This window comes from Lepidochelys olivacea (genome assembly GCF_965140295.1).
Source record: "Lepidochelys olivacea isolate rLepOli2 genome assembly, chromosome: 16".
Lineage (NCBI taxonomy): Eukaryota > Metazoa > Chordata > Testudines > Cheloniidae > Lepidochelys > Lepidochelys olivacea.
This window is the reverse complement of record NC_140426.1, coordinates 13,780,689-13,803,781: the sequence shown is the minus strand read 5'-3', so window position 1 is coordinate 13,803,781 and position 23,093 is coordinate 13,780,689. Positions and strand designations below refer to the sequence as shown.

At 39.8% G+C, this 23,093-nt stretch overlaps 1 protein-coding gene across 6 annotated transcripts in view; it reads left to right on the top strand.

Moving 5' to 3' along the window:
* CDK5RAP2 (CDK5 regulatory subunit associated protein 2) overlaps positions 1-23,093 on the top strand; it is a 105,462-nt gene that overhangs the window by 61,558 nt on the left and 20,811 nt on the right. For 4 of the 6 annotated variants that reach the window (XM_084649855.1, XM_084649853.1, XM_084649852.1 and 1 more), the window contains exons 22-29: positions 1,071-1,530; positions 4,508-4,763; positions 6,516-6,632; positions 10,473-11,076; positions 13,969-14,201; positions 16,824-16,872; positions 18,207-18,394; positions 19,596-19,721. In XM_084649855.1, coding sequence (XP_084505981.1) covers positions 1,071-1,530; positions 4,508-4,763; positions 6,516-6,632; positions 10,473-11,076; positions 13,969-14,201; positions 16,824-16,872; positions 18,207-18,394; positions 19,596-19,721 — 2,033 coding nt within the window. The remainder of the gene's footprint in view (positions 1-1,070; positions 1,531-4,507; positions 4,764-6,515; positions 6,633-10,472; positions 11,077-13,968; positions 14,202-16,823; positions 16,873-18,206; positions 18,395-19,595; positions 19,722-23,093) is intronic. The other 2 variants (XM_084649854.1, XM_084649851.1) reach the window with 1 other exon arrangement.

Sequence of the window (23,093 nt, the reverse complement as noted above, 5' to 3'; positions counted from 1 at the left end):
TTACAGTTGAGTCTACTCAACCAGTCCTATGTTTCTACATTACTATTCAAGCCAGCCAAGAAACATAAATGATTTTAGTCATCAAGAAAATACTGAGTGGCAGATGAGCCAATATTCCTGTCTTAAAAGATGAATATATAATGTTGTTTTATTTCTTAACCTTACTTAAAAGTCTGGTAATGAGCAATTCTTTCACAATCATCTTTAGCACTCTTGTGTGTAATCTCTTCTGTGTCCTAGTATAAATTACCAGATTGACTATGATGAGCCTGTGCTGTTGGGTAACTTAATTCTCATTAATGATATTAGATACCAGAAAAAGACATAAAAAGCATAGTTAGCATCCTCCATTTCAAATGCCAGCTGTGTAAATGCAGTTGTTTTTAAATGCCTGTTTATATGTTTAGCGGCACAAACAGTTCGTGATTGGACATATGAAATCAGCTGTAGAATTTGAGGGTTGTTTATAATCTAATGTCCGTTGTGTAGCTTCTCTTTCATCTTAAAATCTAGCTTTCCAAACTGTGGCCCCTGGTCCACTGGTTATCTGTGGAACACTTGCTGATGGTCTGTGGAGGGCAAGGCTGTCACATTCTATTGGCTGATCCTACTTTTTTCCAGCTTCTGCATTTTATTAAAAGACAGCTGACTATATATGAAGGCCCAGATTTTTGAAAAGAACTCAGCACCCAGCAGCTCCCTTGTTTCCAATTGGCACATCATTAAGATGCCTATAAGGGAGGGTAAGATCCTGAAAATCTGGCCCTACATATCTTCCTGATTTTATTTCATGTAAGCAATTGCTGTGGTTTGTTATATGATCACAAATGGGAGGAAGGGATGTGATCTACATGATCATAAATGGGAGGGGAAATGTCCACAAGATAATCTCTCTATGAAAAAGAGAAGCTCTTCCCTAAATCTACTGGAAAGTAAAATGGAATCTCCTAGGAGTCTACAGTATATCATGGCTCTACAATAGTGTTCCTTAGGAGGTGTTCTTGTTTCCTTAAACAAAAAAGCAAAACACATGTTTTTTTTTTTTTTCCCCTCTCTCTCCCTGGATAAAGCAGACAAGAACAAGTGAAAATTGTAATTGCACTGTTAGATCATCTGAGCACAACTGAGCAAGAATGTTCAAGTGAAGATATAGAGAATAAGGATGAAAAAGATCTTAGGCAAATGGTTATTCAACTAAGAGCTGAGCTGAGACATTTCAAGCAGGTCAATACGTTCTTAAAGCAGCAAGTAGAATTGAAATCAACTTTTGATGGAAAAGAGAGGCTTTATCCAGATACAGCTCCACAGGTTAATAAGGTTATTGAATTGTTAAAAGTGGAATTGAAAGATACAGCTACACAAACAATGACTATGGAGGGTAACGTCATGAGACTCAAACCTGAAGGCAAAAGAGGTGCCTTAGAAGAAAAAACAAAATACTCAAGATTAAATGCAGAACCTCAACAAGAAAATGCATATAAGAAGGATGAGCAGCATGAGAGACTTTCTGTTGCGAGTAGAACAAATAAAGTAAGTTTATTTGAGATTCTCTTTATAACAGTTCAGGGCAGACATAGAGATGAGAAAAGTGTATTTCATTTCTGAAGTTAATCTTGTTGTTCATGTAATTTTAAAAATAAGTAAAAGGGATTTGTGCCAAATATATTCAAGATAATTGTACTTACTGTACAGTGCCTTTCATCCTATACTTCAGTGTGCTTTAGAAATATTAATTAATTAAGCCTCAAATCTCCCAGGACTTGATACCAATAAATATTGTATCAATTTTACAGGTGAATAAATTATGGCATATGGGTCTTGATTTTTGACTGCCTTTTTACTTGGTATAGTTGTTCATGAGACTGTAAAGCAGGGATGGCCAACCTGAGCCTGAGAAGGAGCCAGAATTTACTAGTGTACATTGCCAAAGAGCCACAGTAATACGTCAGCAGCCCGTCCCATCGGCTCCCCACGTGCTCCCAGCACCTCCTATCCACTGGCCGTCCCGCCGATCAGCGCCTTTCCCTCCCTCCCGATCAGCTGTTTTGTGGCATGCAGGAGGCTCGGAGGGGGAGGGGGAGGGGGAGGAGCGAGGGCACGGCAGGCTCAGGCAGGAAAGGGTGGGGTGGGGGCAGGGCCTGTGGCAGAGCCAGGGGTTCAGCAGCGAGCACCCCCCGGCACATTGGAAAGTTGGCGTCTGTAGCTCTAGCCCCAGAGTTGGTGCCTAGACAAGGAGCCGCAAATTAACGTCTGAAGAGCCGCATGGGGCTCCAGAGCCACAGGTTGGCCACCCCGATGTGTAAAGTGTTTGTGAAAGTATACCATTCTGACTTGGTACTGTTTTAAGCCTAAGCAGAGAATTAGGCCTGGAGAATTGAAGAGACTTGCCTAATACCTCACAACAAGCAGTCCGGAGTTCCAGTTACATTGCCTCTTATTCTTAGATAAGTACAGTCAAATTTTCAAAACTGGCCTCTAAAACATTTTTTCGAGTGCAGACTACGTTTGCACGTGTAAGTCAGGTGTTGGACACCGAACTGCCTGATCTGCACATGCATATAGCTTATGGCTACAAACATTGTGTATATATTGGTGTGAAAAACTGTGTCTTCAAAAATGTATGCATGTATAGTGGCATTAGCAACTTTGGGAGCTGTGTTGAGGCCACTTTGAAGATTTAGCCCCTGTGCAACAGACAAGAACAGCTTTTGGTATTGTGGGCTACTAATAGAGAGCTTGTAATCTCTTCTGAATAGGGAGTAGCCTGTGCGTTTGTATTGATTAAGAGGTTTCTGTGGGGTAACAGTATCAGCGGCTTGTTATTTTTGCCTGGATCAAGCCCTAACGTGGATCTGAAAGAAATTCAGGGTCATTAACACATTTTAATAAAAAAATGAGGAAGCTATCAGCATTGGATTTATTTTCCAATCTCCAAATGATATTGTGTTCATATGTACCAAAGGCATTGAGTTTATCATTAGGAAAATGGAACTTTTTATTATTTTAAATTGTGTAAAGACTATAATTGCTAGGAAATGAATATGGAAAAATATTGCAGAATAGGAAATAATAAAAGAAATTACAGCACTCATGATGCTGGTGGAGCAACTACATAACAAAAGGAGTAAATCAGATGTATTTGAAAATATTATTGATTTTTATTATTATTGCACACAATTCTGTAGCATTCATCAGCATAGTGTGAGAGTTCTCAATTCTGAGATCTCACTGTTTCGTTTCTCCAGTTGGGACAACTAGGACACATTTAGGGGAAAAACCAAACGGTGCCAGGATGAAAATGTGACAATAGATTATTATTTCTTATGAGACTTAAAAAAACATCCAATAACACTACTACACTAGTGTTGGGGTGAAGAGAAGAGGAAATGAAGAAAATACCTTCTGGACTTTGTAGAGCAGACAAACTTTTTGGCCTGAGGGCCACATCTGGTTATGGAAATTGTATGGTGGGCCATGAATGCTCACGAAATTTGGGTTGGGGTGCAGGAGGGGGAGAGGGCTCTGGCTGGGGGGTCTGGGCTCGGGTTGGGCCAGAAATGAGGAGTTCAGGGTGCGGGAGGGGGTAGGGGGTTGGGGCACAGGAGGGGATCGGGGTGCAGGCTCCGGGTGGTGCTTACCTTAAGCAGCTCTTGGAAGTAGTGGCATGTGCCTCCTCCGGCTCCTATGTGGAGGTGTGGCCAGGCAGCTCTGCGTGCTGCCCCGTCCTCTGGCGCTGCCCCTGGAGTTCTCATTAGCTGCAATTCCCGGCCAATGGGAGCTGCGGGGGGTGGCGCTTGGGGTGAGGGCAGCGCGCGGAGCCCCCTGGCTACCCCTAAACGGAGGAGCCAGCAGAGGGGGGACATGATGCTGCTTCCGGGAGCCTTGGCACATGCACACGGAGCGGTTTTTGACCCTGCTCCCCGGCTGGAGTGTAGGAGCGGAGTAAGCCCCAGACCCTTCTCCCCACCGGATTAAACAGGCTGGAGGACTGGATGTGGCCCCCGGCCCGCAGTTTGCCCACGTCTTTTGTAGAGGGTTGAGAGGATTCTCTGTGAAAAGAAACAAAGAGTTAAGGGAAAGGCACAGAGATCCAAAAGGAACTAGTGGTTAGAGAAGACAAATGAGATGAGTATATATTCCTCAAAGGCACACACAGCGTAGACTTAACAGATATACTTTTAGATTAAAGGCCTTTACCAGTAGACAGTTAATCTGCCGTCTTGGTTACATGCCCTAGAAGACACATGGCACAGGGCTTTGGATTCATAAACAGCACTTATCTTTAGAAAATTATAAGGGCCTGGGCCAGGTATCTTGTTTCCCTGTGACTGCTCAAATTCTTTGCAAGGATATCATTGTCTTGTTTCCAAAATTACATAATATAGCTCTTAATTGGTATGCACAAAGTTTTACTAGTATTTTTTTCCTGGTGATCTTGTTTATTCCCCCTTACCAACTATCTCATACCCATTACCAAACCCCATGTTTTATTGCATCTGTCTTTCAGAGTGATTTCATTTATCCATTCAAGAAATCCCGTATACCCATTCCATTAAAATCATCTAGATCATTAGGAAACATTCCTTTAACCTCCTGTACACAGAAGCCAGACATGCATCTGCAGCACCGGCTCATGGCACTTGATGAAGGTCTGAAGGAATGTAAAATACAAAACAGACAACTTCACAAAGAGTTATCTTTGAGCGGATCTGTAATTGAAAATCTGCAAGAGAAGCCCGAACAAGAAAGAGTATTGGTGAGAGGTAAATAAACATTTGCATTTAAAGAGCAGATAAAATAACACCTAGTACTGCTTGAAATATTTTCTTCTTTTCTTATAGAGGAAAGAAAAAATAGATCACTTTTACATATATACAATACTGCTTAATCTTACAATTTGCTTGGGGACAAATATATATCCTAAAAATATTTAGTGTTTTGGTTTTTTTTAGTTAGATTTGCTTTGCAGCCAAAACATAATACAGCTTGGTATGCTATGAAAGTGCATGGTATATATGGCATAAAATACATAATACATGATAGTCTCAGCACATTTATATAAATATGGGTTACCTTAAATATTCATTTATAGGATTCCAAACCTAATGGAAAACATGGAGAGATGAAAGTATAGATGTGCTGTACTTGTTCATATCGTATATGTGAATGTACCTGATTTTACCATTGATCTGTCAAGGTGTCAAGTGGCTTTTTCCAGTTTAGTGAGATTAATTTAAATCTAACCATAAACAAAATACCTATATTTGCAAAATATTATAAATGATAAGACAGTTGACAATATATATTATATAAAGATGCAGTATGGTGAAAAAGTACATTTAGCTGTAAGATTAATAACTTGGGAGGGTGGAAAGGCATGGCTAGAGGGGAAGAGAGATGTTTTAAGGATGTGAAATGAGAGAGAGTCAGTTTTAAAGTATGGTGTGTTCTACAAGGCAACAGCTGTGGAGTGGAAGGCTCTCTCCCCAACAGTAATAATGTTGTGGAAAAGGACAGTGATGACCCAAGTGCTTAAGTGAAGTGTATTGGGGAGTAGAATTAGAACATGGGACCCTATCCCACTCTTATTAATAATACTAATACTTTGCTCTTATCTAGTGTTTTTTATCAATAGATCTCAAATCACTTTACAAAGGAGGTAAGCATCATTATGCCCATTTTACAGATGGGAAAACTGAGGCATAGAAAGGGAAATGACTTGCCCCAGGTCACCAGCAGGCCAGGAGCAGAACCCAGGTCTCCTGATTCCCAGTCCAGTGCTCTGTCAACTAAGCCACAGTAATACTATGTACACAGTGCTTCCCTTTATTATTTATTTGTTTTCATTAAAACTGACGGGAGTTTGGTCATTAACTTCAGTGGGAGCAGTATCTAGCCCCTGGTCTGTGAAGTAGGCAGGAGTAAAGTTCCATGGAGAATTTTAAGAATGAAAATAGCTTTATATTGGATTCTGAAATGAAATGGAAGGCTGCAGTCCTTTTGTCATGCAATTATTTTTGCATGTATGCCAGTATGGGTAGCAGCATTCTGCACTTGCTGGAATCCCAAGACCTGGGGCTCTCAGAGGTTGTAGAGAATGAAGTTAGAATCATTGCTTAAATTGGTGAAATTATTTATCTTCATTGTAAATGTACACAAAAAACAAAAAATAAAACACTAAAAATCAATTGAGTATATAATAAGTGTACTGACTGCTTGCATGTGTTCATCATGTGATGCAGAATTTTGTGGTAAGATCTTCATCGGGGGTAGAAAGCGTTGGACATTCAAATTTATAGTAATTATCTTGATAGTTAATTTATGTATTTGAAAAATATGTGCTTAGGCTATTTCACATGATCTGCATATTTGTGTGTTTATGCTTACTACTGCAGTTCTTTATATGACTTCACCATTCTGAATTGTTGCAGTATCAGTTGTTTTACTATCCTACTTCTTTATTTTTAAAGTCACTTAGCTAAGTTTTCTTTACTTTTTTCCTTCTATTTCTCTAGCTGAATCATTGGTCAGATTGGATTGCAAAGAGATCCAAGTGGATTCACAGGCTGTTGGATTTGATACTTGTGACAAGAATGAAAATAAGATGATCATGGATCAGAGAAACAGTCAAGGTAGAGCATGAACACAAAGTGATAATGAGAAAGCAGCACTATGAAAGCTACTAATCTTAAAATATATTGTCTTATTGTTTTCTATAAATAATTATAGATAACTGACTCTACTGTAGATAATTGCCCCTTTTTACCATTACTTGTTGGTTTTAAATATTATTTACTTAATTAGTATAGAATAATGGTCCCCAAGTTAGTATCTTAAGGGTTATGTTTTCAGAAGGGTCACACAGATTTATGAGCACAGTTTCCAATAAAAAATAATGAGTTGTGTGCCTAACTCCCAAACACTGTACTGCAAACCTCCTCAGTTCCTCTGATCCATTCGGTGAATTAAATATGTTCATTATTGTGCACTTGCCACACTGTTATGAAATGCAAGGAGGAAGCAATAGAATGATAGCATTCTGCTTATCTGAATTATTTGAAGGCATTTGGCTTAGTTGAAACCTAACTGAATCATTGAGTGAAAATGTAAATGGGGTTAATTCCATGTACCATGTGCTTCTCCATAATCCATTTGTCTTTTTGAGAGGGCTTGAATGACCTCTTTATCTAGTTGCATACAGTGTACTGAGTAGGAGACTAATTCTGGAACCCTTACTCACGTTAACTTTACTCACAGGTGTAGTCTCCCTGAAGCCAGTCAGTAAGGGATTGCAGGATATACATTTATTACCTGTGTGTGGTACATTAAAGTGTGCTAGCAGTTTCTGCTTTAAAGAGCAACTAATGCCTTGTGAAAAACCATAACAAGCATTCTAATTAAAAACAATACTACTTCCAATTTTTCTCCCCCCCCCTCCAATTCTTTAGTATGTAGGACATTTATGTGAAGGCAGGATTATTGATCTTAAGAATTCATCTGATTTTGCTCTTTGTTCCTCACCTGAATTCACAACCTTCTGGGAGATCTTAATCATTACAGCAACCAACTGCAAAGTCACAGAGGATTGTCTTTCTGGTGGAGAATAAGTAGGAGTAGCCAGTGAACTCTTAAGAAACATATCTTTTTCTTCTGCTTGGGATCTGCCCATGAATTCTGGTGCAATGAAGTTTTCTCAAGCGTATTGCTGTCTTGTGACTCAATAGCATTTAGAACGTTGAACAACATAAGTAAGCAGATGCAGCAATTGCAGAGCATCATCCTGCCCTTCAGTGCACATGGGATAGATAGCGCAGTGTAACCACCTAATTTCTTTCCCAACCTCGGATTCAGCTTGCAGAGTTATTTTTATTTGCTTGTGCTCATTCTTGGCTCAGGCATCCATATCCATTCCACTCCTTTTTTTTTTTTAGGAGTCCATTGAGACTTTGGGTTGGCTTAAGGCTGAATCCTGTGAGGTGCTGAGCATCTTCAACTCCCACTGAAGCCAGTGGTGGTTGACGGTGTTAAGCACATTGCAGGATTAACAAATTAGAATGAAAGATCCTTTTTAAATGTATCCATTGGTGAATGTTGGGATTTTACAGTGCTGTTCCTCCTGTCAGTATTGCCTATTTCCAGTCCCTGTGAAGGAGGCTGTTGAACCTCCTTGTTCTCACCTCAAGACAGTAGACAAACTCTGATAGGCAGTACAGATGGTTGACAGGCTTCCTCACACTAAATGGAATTACTATAGGGTCTTCACACTACGTTGTCTGTAGTTGGCTTCTACAGCCAAAGGGCCAGATACACGCTATCTAAGGAACACAGAACTGATCTGTCACTAGTCCTTCAGAATCCTTCATTATTTTATCAGCAATTTCCAGGCTTTGGTTTTCCTTCATTTCCATCTGACCGTTTGCCACTGAAATCATAGGATTTATGTTTGGGTGCCCTGCTTCTAGAACAATTTGGCTTTACCAGTATGCTATGCTTGTCCAGACTACACATGTAAGGGGCCCTGGTCTTGCTTCAAGATGCTCCAGAAAGAGGGAGGTAAACAATCTCAAATACTGGTGATCTTTTGCAGAGCTAGCCTTATAGTAGAACTCTGTTTCCTGGTAACAGGAAAACTCCAGTCCCCTGGCTACTTATATGTACTTCCCCTCCCCCAATAAATGTAGAATAGAATCATAGAATATCAGGGTTGAAAGGGACCTCAGGAGGTCATCTAGTCCAACCCCCTGCTCAAAAGCAGGAACATCCCCAATTAAATCATCCCAGCCAGGGCTTTGTCAAGCCTGACCTTAAAAACTTCTAAGGAAGGAGATTCCACCACCTCCCTAGGCAACGCATTCCAGTGTTTCACCACCCTCCTAGTGAAAAAGTTTTTCCTAATATCCAACCTAAACCTCCCCCACTGCAACTTGAGACCATTACTCCTTGTCCTGTCCTCTTCCACCACTGAGAATAGTCTGGAACCACCTCTCAGGTAGTTGAAAGCAGCTATCAAATCCCCCCTCATTCTTCTTTTCCGCAGACTAAACAATCCCAGTTCCCTCAGCCTCTCCTCATAACTCCTGTGTTCCAGACCCCTAATCATTTTTGTTGCCTTTCTCTGGACTCTCTCCAATTTATCCACATCCTTCTTGTAGTGTGGGGCCCAAAACTGGACACAGTACTCCAGATGAGGCCTCACCAGTGTCGAATAGAGGGGGACGATCACGTCCCTCGATCTGCTCGCTATGCCCCTACTTATACATCCCAAAATGCCATTGGCCTTCTTGGCAACAAGGGCACACTGCTGACTCGTATCCAGCTTCTCGTCCACTGTCACCCCTAGGTCCTTTTCCGCAGAATTGCTGCCTAGCCATTCGGTCCCTAGTCTGTAGCTGTGCATTGGGTTCTTCCGTCCTAAGTGCAAGACCCTGCACTTACCCTTATTGAACCTCATCAGATTTCTTTTGGCCCAATCCTCCAATTTGTCTAGGTCCCTCTGTATCCTATCCTTGCCCTCCAGTGTATCTACCACTCCTCCCAGTTTAGTATCATCCGCAAATTTGCTGAGAGTGCAATCCACACCATCCTCCAGATCATTTATGAAGATATTGAACAAAACCGGCCCCAGGACCGACCCCTGGGGCACTCCACTTGACACCAGCTGCCAACTAGACATGGAGCCATTGATCACTACCCGTTGAGCCCGACAATCTAGTCAACTTTCTACCCACCTTATAGTGCATTCATCCAGCCCATACTTCTTTAACTTGCTGACAAGTTAAAGAAGTATATATGATGTATAGAAGTATACAGTTTTTACTGGCATGAATCTCTGGTGATGGCATTACTCATGAGTGGGTTAGCCAAATGTGAATTGTTTAGGGCATCCCAAATGAGTATCAATAAAACCTTTAACACTACATGGTTGTATGGATTTTATTTAGGCCACATTTTAAAAAGAACTTATTAGAACTTCTTTTTCCAACTTACTATTTTTATTAGCAATCTTTTAAAATCCTCGGACTTTAAATTCCACTTGGCTGCATATGGATATTGGAGCTGGAGAGAAAATAAAATGAATTTTTTAGAAGATTTTTTAAAAAAGTATTTTGGTCGGCTTGTAAATCAGTGTTATAATGCCTTGTGTTTAGGGACCCACCTTGGTGGGTTGAAAGATATTGGACTTAGCAATAGTCACTTGTCTAGAACGGAATATAACAAGTGTAATTTTAAATCCCTACTTGGGGAGAAAGCTGGTTTTATGTATTGGAAATTGGTATTTGGAAGCTGATGGGAGGTTTGAATGTTAGAAGTGTAAGATGGATTAGTGGGTGCAGATAATGAGGTCAAAGATACAAACTAAGTGCAGTTTATTTTATTCCCTTGTTGTGGAAGTGAAGAGATTTGTTCAAGTGCCGTTATGAGCTGAATGTCAAATAAATATTAATGCTCACATACAATCCTTTTATTTTCAGAAACAGAAACTCCTCATAACATTAGCGACGTGAATATTCTACATTCATTGAAAGAGCTAAATAAAGAATTTTATTCCATGGATAACCAGGACATTGACTCAGCTACAACATATTCAGGTTCCAAGAGTCTGCTTTCTCTCAAACTGAGTATAGCAAGTACAGATGCATTTGATGACTATGAAGTCATAGACGACTTAGAAGAATTGAGACAAAGAATTAAGGATATGAAGTCTGAGCTTGAAAAGTACAAAATGTTCATATTTAATTTGCAACCTACTAACCCTTTTTTGTCCAGTGATATTTTTAATATAGTTTTGAATGATGCTGAATTGCCCATGGAAAGACATGTCATACAAATGCAAGATACTGATAGACAAGAGACCAAAACATTTTCTACGGTACATCAGCAAGTGGATTATGAAATCCACATTGAAAACCTGAATTCACAGTCTACAGAAACACCCGATGAACAAACATCACAAAATCTTAAGCAGCTATTATTAGAAAATGAGGCTGAACTTGAAAAAGAGCAAATTGCTAATATGCATCTTCTCGATGAAGTATATCGTCTGCAAAACAAACTTAGAGAAACATCACCATCCAAGTGAGTAATGCTAACACATTTTCAGCCCCATGAGTAAGTGCAAGCACCACTACTGTAAGAGGTCATTCCAGAGATATTCATATTTACATACCTCCACAGTGCAGTGGTGAAGGCTAAAATTCGTTTACATTAATGTAAAGTGACAAAGATTTGTACTTAGAAATTGCCTTATAAGTAAAAAAAAAAAAATTTCTACTATTTAAGAACTGCTTCTAATACATCCATATCATCCTCCCATGATGGTTTTTATGCCACATGCCCTTCTCTCTCCAGAGGCATATACAAATCCTCCCTGCAGGATGCTGTCTCCTGTGTGATTTCTCGAGTGAGGTTCTCCCTCTTGCAGGTTTCTCTGTGGGAGGGGATGACTTAAGTCAGATTGGCAGAGACCCTGGGTGTTTTTCATCTTCCTCTGCAACATGGGGCACTAGTTGCTTGCTGGTTTAAACTAGAGTAAATGGTGGATTCTCTGTAACTTGAAGTCTTTAAATCATGCGTGCAGCTCTGGTCAGCCCATCTCAAAAAAGATACATTGGAATTGGAAAAGGTTCAGAAAAGGGCAACAAAAATGATTAGGGGTATGGAACAGCTTCCATATGAGGAGTGATTAATAAGACTGGGACTTTTCAGCTTGGAAAAGAGACAACTCATGGGGGATATGATTGAGGTCTGTAAAATCATGACTGGTGTGGAAAAAGTAAATAAGGATGTGTTATTTACTCCTTCTCATAACACAAGAACTAGGGGTCACCAAATGAAATTAATAGGCAGCAGGTTTAAAACAAACAAAATGAAGTATTTTTTCACGCAATGCAGAGTCAACCTGTGGAACTCTTTTGCCAGAGGATGTTGTGAAGGCCAAGACTATAACAGCATTCAAAAAAGAATTAGATAAATTCATGGAGAATAGGTCCATCAATGGCTATTAGCCAGGATGGGCAGGGATGGTTCCTAGCCTCTGTTTGCCAGACGCTGGGAATGGGTGACAGGGGATGGATCACTTGATGTTTACCTGTTCTGTTCATTCCCTTTGGGGCACCTCGCATTGGCCACTGTCAGAAGACAGGATAGTGGGCTAGGTGGACCTTTGGTCTGACCCAGTATGGCCATTCTTATTTTCATACGTTCTTCATATGCTCTTATGATTTGAGGACTTCAGTAACTCAGCCAGAGGTTATGGGTCTATTAGAGGAGGGTGTGTGTGAAATTCTGTGGCCTGCAGTGTGCAGGAGGTCAGACTAGATGATTATGATGGTCCCTTCTGACCTTAAAGTCTATGAGTATAAGCCACAATCAATGCTCCTGGAATTTTGCAGCACTCACGTTCTAATTTGTGTGGCAAGAGTAAGGACATTCTACATCAGATCTGAAATAGTCTGAAACAAGTCTATGGGCAGTTGGCTGCCAAATTCCTGGGAACATTCTTAGCTGTGTGTCTACATTTATGTATGCAATAGTAATGCTAGCACTTACAATGACAATATGTTGCACTTATATCAGTAGTGCCTTCCATTCAAGTATCTGAAAGCACTATACATTGAAATTAATGAATGAAGCCTTACAGCAGAAATTCTTAAACCAGTGGATCCTCCTTTTAAGGCTTGGAAGTATCATCATTTTACATATGCAGAAACTGAGGCAAGGGAAGTTAAGTAGTTTATCCACAAATCAGACTGACACTCTCCATCCTAGAATCTGGATCTCCTTATACCCAATCCTGTGGTTTAGCAACAAGACACTCTTCCCCCTAGGGAATACCTGATGGCAACAGATGGAACACAGAAATATCTTCAACCCGTTAGGTTTCTCCATAATTCATGACTGATAATGCTTGCAAGCCCTTGATGTGGCACTTTAATGTTAGCTTAGAAAAATACTCACCTGCTCCATAAAATATATGAACTTGCATGCCTAGAAAATACACTTCACACATATGAATCTAACTATGTAATCTAAGGGATGGCATGGGCTGCATAAAGTTTTGATTGCCATGGATTTGGTATGACTGCATGACTCACAAGTGGGAGTGCCACACAGGAGTTACACATCTCTCCCTAAACAAGTAGAAATAAAAATGTTATAGCAACCCACACTGTCATAGTTTTTGTTTATGCCCCATATTTTGTTCATGGTTTTTTCCTTTTTCAGTCCCTTCCTCCCCTGAGGTGCATGCTTCTGTAGAAAGAAGCATATCAATGACAGGGACAATTGCAATATAAAGTGGACATCTATATCCCCAAGTGCAGTATCAACTCAGTTATTCTGAGCTGAAATTTATATCCTGCCTATTGACGTACAAGAATTTAGGCAGTAAGTTGGTTGTCATGATCACATCTGTAGTAATAAACATAGGAGATAGTAACCTAGAATTTGTCATACTGGATGAAACCATTAGTCCACAAAGTCCAGAATCCTGCCTCTGGCAGTCGACAGTACTTAATGTTTCAGAGGAAGGTGGACCCCATCTGATTCCCTTGGCCCGTCACAGACAACCATTGTAGGAATGTATATTTTTAGCCTCTTTACTCATTCTTTCCCATTTATTTCATTGTAACTCCTTCAGGTGCCATCTGACTCGCTTGTTTGTCAGATTCTAAGAATCAGGTTAATACTGGGTATTTTGGTGGCCTACAAGCCAATTCATCATTTCAATTCCTGCCTATCTTCTAAATTAAGCAGTTACATAATGCATAATAACCTGCAAGTTGTCTGCATGAATAGTTGTCTGCCTAGTAGTAAGGGCAAGACATCTTTGTCACTGTTGCTATAGGGCATTTTTAGAGAAATTGGATTTATATGATATTCTGTTCTAGAATTGTAATTCATTTTAGTTTTTTTTAAATGGTAGTTATGGTCAAAAAATTCTTTTAAAAGATAACTTCATTTTCACAGATATGATTCATTAGTTCATTCCCAAGCTCGAGAGCTCTCCTTTCAACGCCAGCAAATTAAAGAGATCCACAGCATCTGTGTTACCTATCATCAACATCTGACCAGCCTTATTAAAGCTTTTGAGGAGCTGCTTCAAGCCAGTGATGTTGATTATTATGTTGCTGAGGGTTTCCGTGAACAGCTGAATCAAAGTGTGCAACTTTTTGAAAAGCTGGAAAAGAAGTTTCTATATGGTATGTAGTTATATTTCCTATCCTGTTGTCTGTCTATGGTACATAAATATTTTATTGAAATCTGAAGAATTTTTATTATAATATTTTTGCCTTGCATATCTACTTCTATGTATTTTTCTTATGTTTGTCGTCATGTCACTCACAGTGGGACCTTCCCGCTACAGTTCTTTCAGTCAGAATGGCACGCAGACTGCTGCTGTCCCTGCCACTGCATGGCAGATTTAATTCCAGTGCTCATGCAGTGGTTGATTTTTAATTTTGTAATTGTCATTGCAATTGGATCCTTCCATCTCAAGTTGTTCCTGTGTCACAAGACAAACACACCAAGCAACCAAAACTACTTGGACTAAAGCCACATGGTACTGCAAAACCAATGACCGTTTCAACAACAAATGGACTCCAGGATCTTTTAATATAGGACCCAGTCCAGCTTCCATTGAGGTTAATGCAAGTAAAAGTCAATGCAATACTTTTGACTTATAGGCCTTTTGAATCATGCCTATGTGTCTGATCAGCTCCCATTGAAGTATTCATAGGAGTCTTTCCATTGACTTCAGTGGGAGTTGGATTGGGCCCATAGAAAGTTCAGAGGTTTTAGAATATAATTGAAAAATGTGCCTTTTTTGTTTAAGGCTATACATACATTAAATCATAAACACAGACTGTCATTTATAAATGTGGAAAATGTGTTACGTAAGGTAGAGCTTTTCCATTGCAATACAGGACTTGCCATACCTCTGGGCCATCTAGTCTCTGACTGTGGCCAGTACAGATGCTTTGAGAAGGTGCAAGAAATCCTTTAGTGGACTACTGTGGAATGACCTGACAGTAGAGGAAGTCCCTCCCTAACCGTCATCAGTTAGAAGGTTGGATTATACTCTGAAGAATGAGCATTTATACACCTTCTGAAAAATGTCTGTCTTTTGCGGGGAGATATTTCTTGGGTGCTCTGAGATCTCTCTGTCTAGTCTCAGTCTCCATGCACCCAGGCTGCAGTAAGGCATTAGGCTGCAGAGCAGGTGCCTGGAATATCGAAGCAGTAGAGCTCTCAGAAGCTGTCAGTCATTTGTGTATTATTCCTTATGTTTGTAGGCTATTTTAATCATGAAGGTGTGTAGAGATCCAGAATCTTATTGTAGAGATCCAGAATCTTATTGTAGAAGGGTCCTTGGGGACATAAGCATGGCAACAGCATGCTGAAGAAAAGACAGATTTACACCTTAAATCATAGCTATTTAAAATGTAATACTGTTCCCTAAAATAGTCATTGGAATTGATATTTGTCACCCAAAGGAACAGTGTGCCATAGCCATTATCATAATCTTCATTCTTTGTTACTGAGGAAGTTTGAGTGACAAAGTGATGGCAAAGAGAAAAAGCAATACTAAGAGAGCAAAGTCCACCAAGAAAGCTCTTTCTCCTAGCTCCTCAAGGAAGGCCATTCCCAGTATATCTCAGTCAACTGACAGCATTTTTGCAGGTGTTAGCTGCAAAGTTATCTTCAAGCAAACACTTGAGGTAGTCTTTTAAAATGGGGACACTGACCCCAACATCTTCATGTAATTGCCCGTAGAAGACTTTCTTCTGAAACATTCAGCAGGCAATCAAACAATGGTCCCTGTCTTGTCCTTCTTTAAAAATAGCTTCAGCATGTTGTAGCTTTGATGACTCATGCTAAAGAGGCCGTATACGTGAAAAAGATGCTGTAACTAGTGTGTCATACCAATATAACAAAAGATTGAGTGTATTCAGTCATTTCAGTGGATACTTGCATTACAAATCAGGAGATTTTGTACTGCATAAGCATTAAAATGTTTTAAACCCCTGCCCCAACCAGCAGATGGTATCCTATATACTATGAAAAGTCACTGACAACTGAGACAGTTCAATATATCTAACACAATGGTATTGTACTGAACCACACATTAAAATAAAATGTCTATACCAGGGGTTCTCAAACTTCATTGCACCGTGACCCCCTTTTGACAACATAAATTACTACACGACCCCAGGAGGGGGGGACCAAAGCCTAAGTCCGCCTGATTCCCACTGCCCCGGGTGGGGGAGCCAAAGCCAAAGTCTGAGCCTCACTGCCCTGGGTGGGGAAGGGGTTAAAGTCAAAGCCCAAAGGCATCAGCCTTGTCCCTCAGGCTTCAGCTTCAGCCTGGGGCAGTGGGGCTCGGGCTTCAACCCCAAGCCCCAGCAAGTCTAAGCCAGCCCTGGCAACCCCATTAAAATGGGGTCCTGGCCCACAGTTTGAGAACCGCTGGTCTATAGGATTATAAAGAAGATTCGGCTTACTAAGAATTGACTGTAAAGCAGTAGCATAAATAGCCTTCTGCCTGTGCATTTCAATCCTGACCTTCACTACAGACCTCTGAAATTCAAGTTCTGCGCTTTTCTTGACCCAGGACTGCCAGTTGTGCTTAATAACATGGAGGCTTAGCACTGTGAACAAGTGTGTGTTTCTTACCTAGGCTGGTATCTATTTGTGCTTTCCAAGTCACTGTTCAATTAGCACTTAAGTTATTCAAATATGTTAATGCAGAGAAAAAATTAGATAACTAGTATTATTTTGAGTACACTTTTCTTCCTTTTAAAAAACATATTTTTATTGTGCAGGAGAATCATTGGATGCAGAAGTTGCCAAACTTTATGAATTAGCACAAAGGTAAGAGTATCATTGAAGACTGGCATTAAACTTGTTGTTGTGTATTTAAACGATAAAAAGCCTACATGTTTTATAGCCCAACTTCAACTCTATTGCTCTTTGAGATGGCTGTTGCTTATACATCTTCTGTTCCATTAATATCCATTTTGTTAATAAAATATTCATAGAAAACAAGCCGTCTCTCCCTGCTTTTCAGCAAAGGTTTAACAGCAGAGCCACTAAAGTGAGGTGTCAGGTTACTAAGACTCTGTTACTTTTACTAGTATAAATAAAATTAGAATAACATACTAGGACATATTAGCATAAGTATTTAGGCTGAATGCTCAGCACAACTGAGAGAAGAGGGTTGGCAAAGGTGTCTTTAAGTTATCTTTCTGCTTCCCCTCACCCTGGGACTGAACTGTAGGGACTAGCTAAGGAACTTGTTGCCTTGGGACGTTGTGAAGGCTAAAAGTATAAATGTGTTTAAAAGAGAATTAGATAAGTTCATGAAGGATAGGCCCATCAGTGGCTATTAGGCAAGATGGTGAGGGACGCAACCCCGTGCAGCATGGGCCACAGGGGGCGTGCTGGCCACCGCTTCCTGCAGCTTCCATTGGTTGGGAACTGCGAACTGCGGCCACTGGGAGCTGTGCCTGTGGACGGTCAATGTAAGCAAAATCTCTTGCCGCCCGCCAGCGGATTACCCTGATGGGCCGCGTGCCGAAGGTTGCTGACCCCTGCCCTAAAGCTGGGAGTGGACGACTGGGGATGGATCATTCGATTAATTGCCCAGTTCTATTCATTTTCTCTGAAGCTTCTGGTGCCTGCCACTGTCAGAATGCAGGATACTGGGCTAGATGGATCATTGGTCTGACTCACCATGGCCGTTCTTAAGTTCTTATTACCAAAATGCATTGCTCTTCGACTTCATTCTCAAAACATCCTTACACTAGAGGTGCGGAGAGCAGGTGCTGTGACGTTACCTAAATTGGTTTTATGTCAGCCCAGGATTATTTTGTGCTGGAGCAATCCTCAACTGCCTTAAGTTAGCTGCAAGTCCCCTTGCCACTAAAGGCACTTAAAATAGATCAGTTGTGGAAAATGAACTTTAAGGGTGAGATCCTGGCTCCACTGAAGTCCATTGGGGACAAAACTCCCATTGACTTCAGTAGGGCCTGGATTTCACCCTAGATTCTTATCTCTGATATGTGGAGGTATATCACTATGTATCTTTAAAAATCTGCTACTATACATGTATCCTGTGAATTTGACACCAATCTCTCTCTATTCATTGTGCTTCTAAAGCAATAATTATCACTGTACATTTAAAAATATTTTGCTTGACACACAAGGGATAATGAGAAGACCACCACAATGTACCAGCAACTTAAGGATGAGTCACCTATACCATCTGCTTTTCATATCTTGTCTGACTTTGAAATGTCAGAAAAGTCATCTATTGGATCACCTGAACATCAACAAGACCTAGTGGAGGAAGAACATGACAAACTGGCACTTGTGCCAAACAAGTTTCCCCCAGGTAATTTTTTCCCCACTGAAGATTTACTATATATTGGGGAAAATTAAATAAATAAATAAATTCATAAGGGAACTAATTAAGAAATAATGTGGAATGTATATCTGTTTCATCTTTCCAGTATCTTGCATAATCATTATAATTTCAGTAATCATGCGTACCAAGATGACAATCATGCGTACCAAGAAGCTATCTTCTCTTTGAAATGAAGTTAGCTATGATATTTTGTGCCTTTGTTGTTTTGAACTGTCATCTTGTACAGTACTGTAGACGGTCCTTAAATAGACAAGTCATGAGGGAAAACAGACATTGTCAAGAGATTATTAAATTAAAAAAAAAAAAAGACAGATTTTCTAATTTTATAAAACCCAGTCTTGTGTTTCCTTGAGAATTGTAAGTGCTGCATAATTAATAAGTGGTGTCATGTTCGACCTGGATAGTTTCAGTAAGTGCAACCGATTGTTAAAGTAGTTTGCTGTAGACAGAGATGGAAGTTTAACTGCTGAAATAGAGTGCGGTGTTCAGGAAACTTTTTTCAACATAAACCAGCAGTAGATGACATGGATAAACTGACAAACAAGCTAGTCACAATTAGAACAATACGTTCCTGATTATTGCTGAAACATACAGCAAAGGAAGAGGAATGGTCGAATGGCAAAGCAAAAAGGAAAAGGTACTGTACTGAAACTAGATAGAATAGACTTATTTGTTAAGGCACGGAGTCTATAAAACATAGTGTATGTCAATGACTTATTTTATACGTGAGTTACTCTAGTGATCATCCTGTTATGGGAAATCATATACAATTAGTATACTAAGTCTAGAAATGAAGTTGTATTGTAAACTTAAGATTCATTACCAAATAAATAGAACAGTTTAACTAGAAAATTGTGTAATCACACACTATTTTTAAATAGACGTTTAGAAAAGATTAAAATTAGCACCTATGATTATTTGAGAACATAGAATAAAGAGTTCATGAAAGGAATGTTGAAATCTAAATCACAAAATACAGTATTCAGTAAGACCATGTAAGTTATCGAAAAGGCCCATTGTGAATACCATTCATTTAGCCTTTCTCACTGATTTTTGTAAAAGATTTTCTAGCTTTTTTACCACATCTCACACACTGCTCTATGTACTGTACCCATTGTAAAATAATATCATTTAATCAAAATGAAAAGAGAACTCTTGATTTATTTAGAGTTATTAATGGAGCATCTTCAAGAAATTCGATCTCTGAGACAACGTTTAGAAGACTCCATTAAAACTAATGAGAGATTGAGGCTGCAGCTTGAACGACAAGTAACGGATATGGAACTAAATCAAGGTAAGAGCTTATTTTATCATGAGTGAAATACACTTTTGCTTAAAGCCCGAGTGATTGAACTCTGCTGGAGGAATGTGGGTGGATTGAGGGGTAAAACCCAAAGCGAGGGTACAATATGCGTGCCATGCAACCACCCCATTGGCACTACTCCACAGTGAACTAGATTAGCAGCTGCAGCCCCACCACACTGCTTGTTTATTTCCATAAATATGGATCCCATGACCCTTGTCTTTGACTTCCTCCATTGCCTGAGGTATCCAATCCAGAGATCCCTTCTATAGTGTACAAGCATCCCGTATGGCTGTTCCACCCACAGCTTCACACACTCTCCCAAAACAGGGTTTAAATGCTGTGGAAGGCTTTGTGCTAGCTCTCTAGACCTTGGGTGAATTTCATCCTGGGAGCTGAAAACGCTTTTAGACAGCGCTGTTGTCGGGTAAAAACGTAGATTTTCTGGATTTGTCTTCTGTTTTTTATGGCTGACGTGAATAAAACCAGACTTCTTTGTGTTTCGCGTGCCTTCTCCTTATAGTCTTCTGGAGTTACCAGCTCTGAGTCTTCACTGCATCCAAACACAGACTGGGGCAGAGGCAGGGAGCTAGTTGCAGCTACCTAATTTTAGGGCTCGCCAGTTCTGGTGTAAATTAGAGCAAGAGGAGTCCTGTTCAAATGCTGGTTGCCGCCACTGATGGCGTAAGGGTCTCTTACTCTCCCTGAGGTTTGAGTATCGTAGAGCTCATCTTTCTCCCTCTCCTCCCTTTTATACTAGGGGTGCTGGGAGTGGTTAGCGTAGGGTGTGGCTGCACGACCACTACTAGTTCTCTGTCAGTGGAGAGTCCCCTACATGATGGGGACGTTCTCCACAGAAATCTCTGGATGTTTTAAGGCCACTGTGTGCTGCATAGCAGCACAGTCAGACCTTCATGGAATGGAGAACATGGTCCACTGTCTGCAGCTTATCGTTAGAATTGCTTGCAATGAGAAGGTCTTTCCTAACAAAACAGTATTATGACTTTAACTGAGGAATACGCAGCAGAAACGGATGGACTTTTTAAAAAGTCAGTTTTTATTCAGATCTCTCTAATGTTAGTGTATGAAAATATGTAAGTCAACAGATGCTGAGAGTGCTCAGCACCTTTGCAAACCATACTGTTCATTTTTAAAGTTTTTTCACAAGGAATCAGCCAGTCTTTAACCAAGCAGGCTTTTATAGTAAGTACAAGGCATATTTTTCTACACATAGCTTTGTTCTGATTCTCCTTCCCCACACTTTCCCCCTAGAGCAATGTATTAATCTGCAATATTACTTATATCAGAAGCAGGCAACAAGTACATGCATGCTTTCCTCGTACTCAGTTTCACGAATACTAGTATTAGATTAATTACATTTACATCATCCCCATAATCCATTTCTGTTGTTATTTAAATGGATACTACCTACAAATGGCAGTTTGCTTTCAAGAATAATTTACACTGATGGAAAGGTGTATAAAAGGCACCCATTTCATTCATGAAGTATTTATGCTGCTGGAAAGCCATACTGTTCTCATGAAATAACCACACTGAAACAGTTCCAACTGTTTTACAGCTTCATAAAGATGCTGGAAAGGGCATCCATTCATTCAGTGAAAGTATATTTTCTTTATAAACTGTCTGTCTTATGCCTTCCATCTGTCTTCTTACTACTTTAGTAGATTTACCAATGCATAGAGGGAAAATTTGGAGAGGAATGGGAAAAGTAGCTATTTATTACAACAAGCCCCTCTTTTCTACATTATTCTCTCAGCATTTCCTATTGCTTTAAAGATGTGTTTTGGGTATAGAGATGTGTGTTCTCTCTTCAGATAATAATGATTGCCACGTTGCTCAAGATTTTTACACTGTTTTATGTGTTAATTTTGAATTTGGCTATTAAAATAAACTCGTGGCTGAACATGAACTAGTTTTAGGCCTTGGGGAGATGTATTTTTTAAAACAGATGGTTTAAAACATGTTTTTATTTAATATCTTTATTTTGTTTTCCTTAAAAAACAAACAAGATAAAACATATACTTAAATGATAGGCAACCTGTTAAATTCATTTTATATCGAGTTGTTTATTCACTAGACTCTAATACCAAAGAATTACTTTAGTCTGTCTAATAAATATTTTATTTGTACATACGTATGCCATGTTTTGCCATGTTGCCATTTTATTTGTAATATTTACTTTGTCTTAAGTACTCGGAAGCCTCTGGGTTTGTAGCACCTTATGAATCATGGAGGTGGTGGAAAGACTCCATAGTCAACCAGAGTTGAGCTGAAATTTTCACTAAAATCAGGACTAAAATATTTCCATCATTTCAAATGCTAGACTTTAAAAACGTTTAACGGTTAATTCTGAATTTTCTAGGTTTCTAATGCTTGTTTCGGCATTTTTAAATATAGTAAAAACAGTAAGGCTTTTTATCCTCACGTTACTGATATGTACACTCATGCTTCAATTGCAACTTCAGAGTACTTTTTGTCTGTGGGGGGGGGAATGTTTATTTATCTTTGCTACTGTTTTCTATGGTGCCCATCTCTCAGTCAGTCTTCCCTTGGAAACCTATAAGGTCCACAAACCTTTTTGTGTTCACTGTTGCGATACGTGACTTAACCAAAACTCCTCAGCATAACTGCAGTCACAGGCCCTGATCTTACACTCACATCTATTAGCTGGACCCAGACACCTGACCTGTGCAGAGCCGCACTGAAGTTAGAGGGGCTCTGCACAGGTGCAGAATTCTGTGCTAGTGGGTCTAATTGCAGGATCGTGGCCTTATTACTATTAGGGCTACATTTCCCCTTTATTGGGTAAGAGACCTAATAGAGTCTAGAGCCTTTCACTGTAACTTGTCAATTAACATGAGAGCTGGGTGACATGCAATAAATTAAATTGAGATCAAGATGAGATCATCAAGTTCAGACACTTCAAGTTGAATTGCTTTGTTAAAATCTGAAAGGCAAAAATCTTTTGAGTTCACATAGCTACCTTAATTCTAATATATAGATAGTAAAGAGCCATTAGTGCCCAGGCTCCTAGAGCCTTTGAATCTTTCAGTAACGACAAGAAGCGTGTCTCATGGCACACTACATCCCAGTTAGGTAGTGGCTAAGAGCTTCAGTTGGGATTGCAGTAAAATGAGGTTAGTCAGAGAAACTACAGCACGTCAGATTGAATTGCTGTAGCTGAAAGGCATCCACTATCTGCATTCAGCTATTTCTTTGCCACACGGTTATTTCTCAATCAACTGAGCAGTTGGCACCCATTTAGTTGTCTTGATCTTTGCTAAAGCAGTAGCGTTTGGGTCAACCATTCAATAAAAATATATTTTAAATAGCACTATTAAT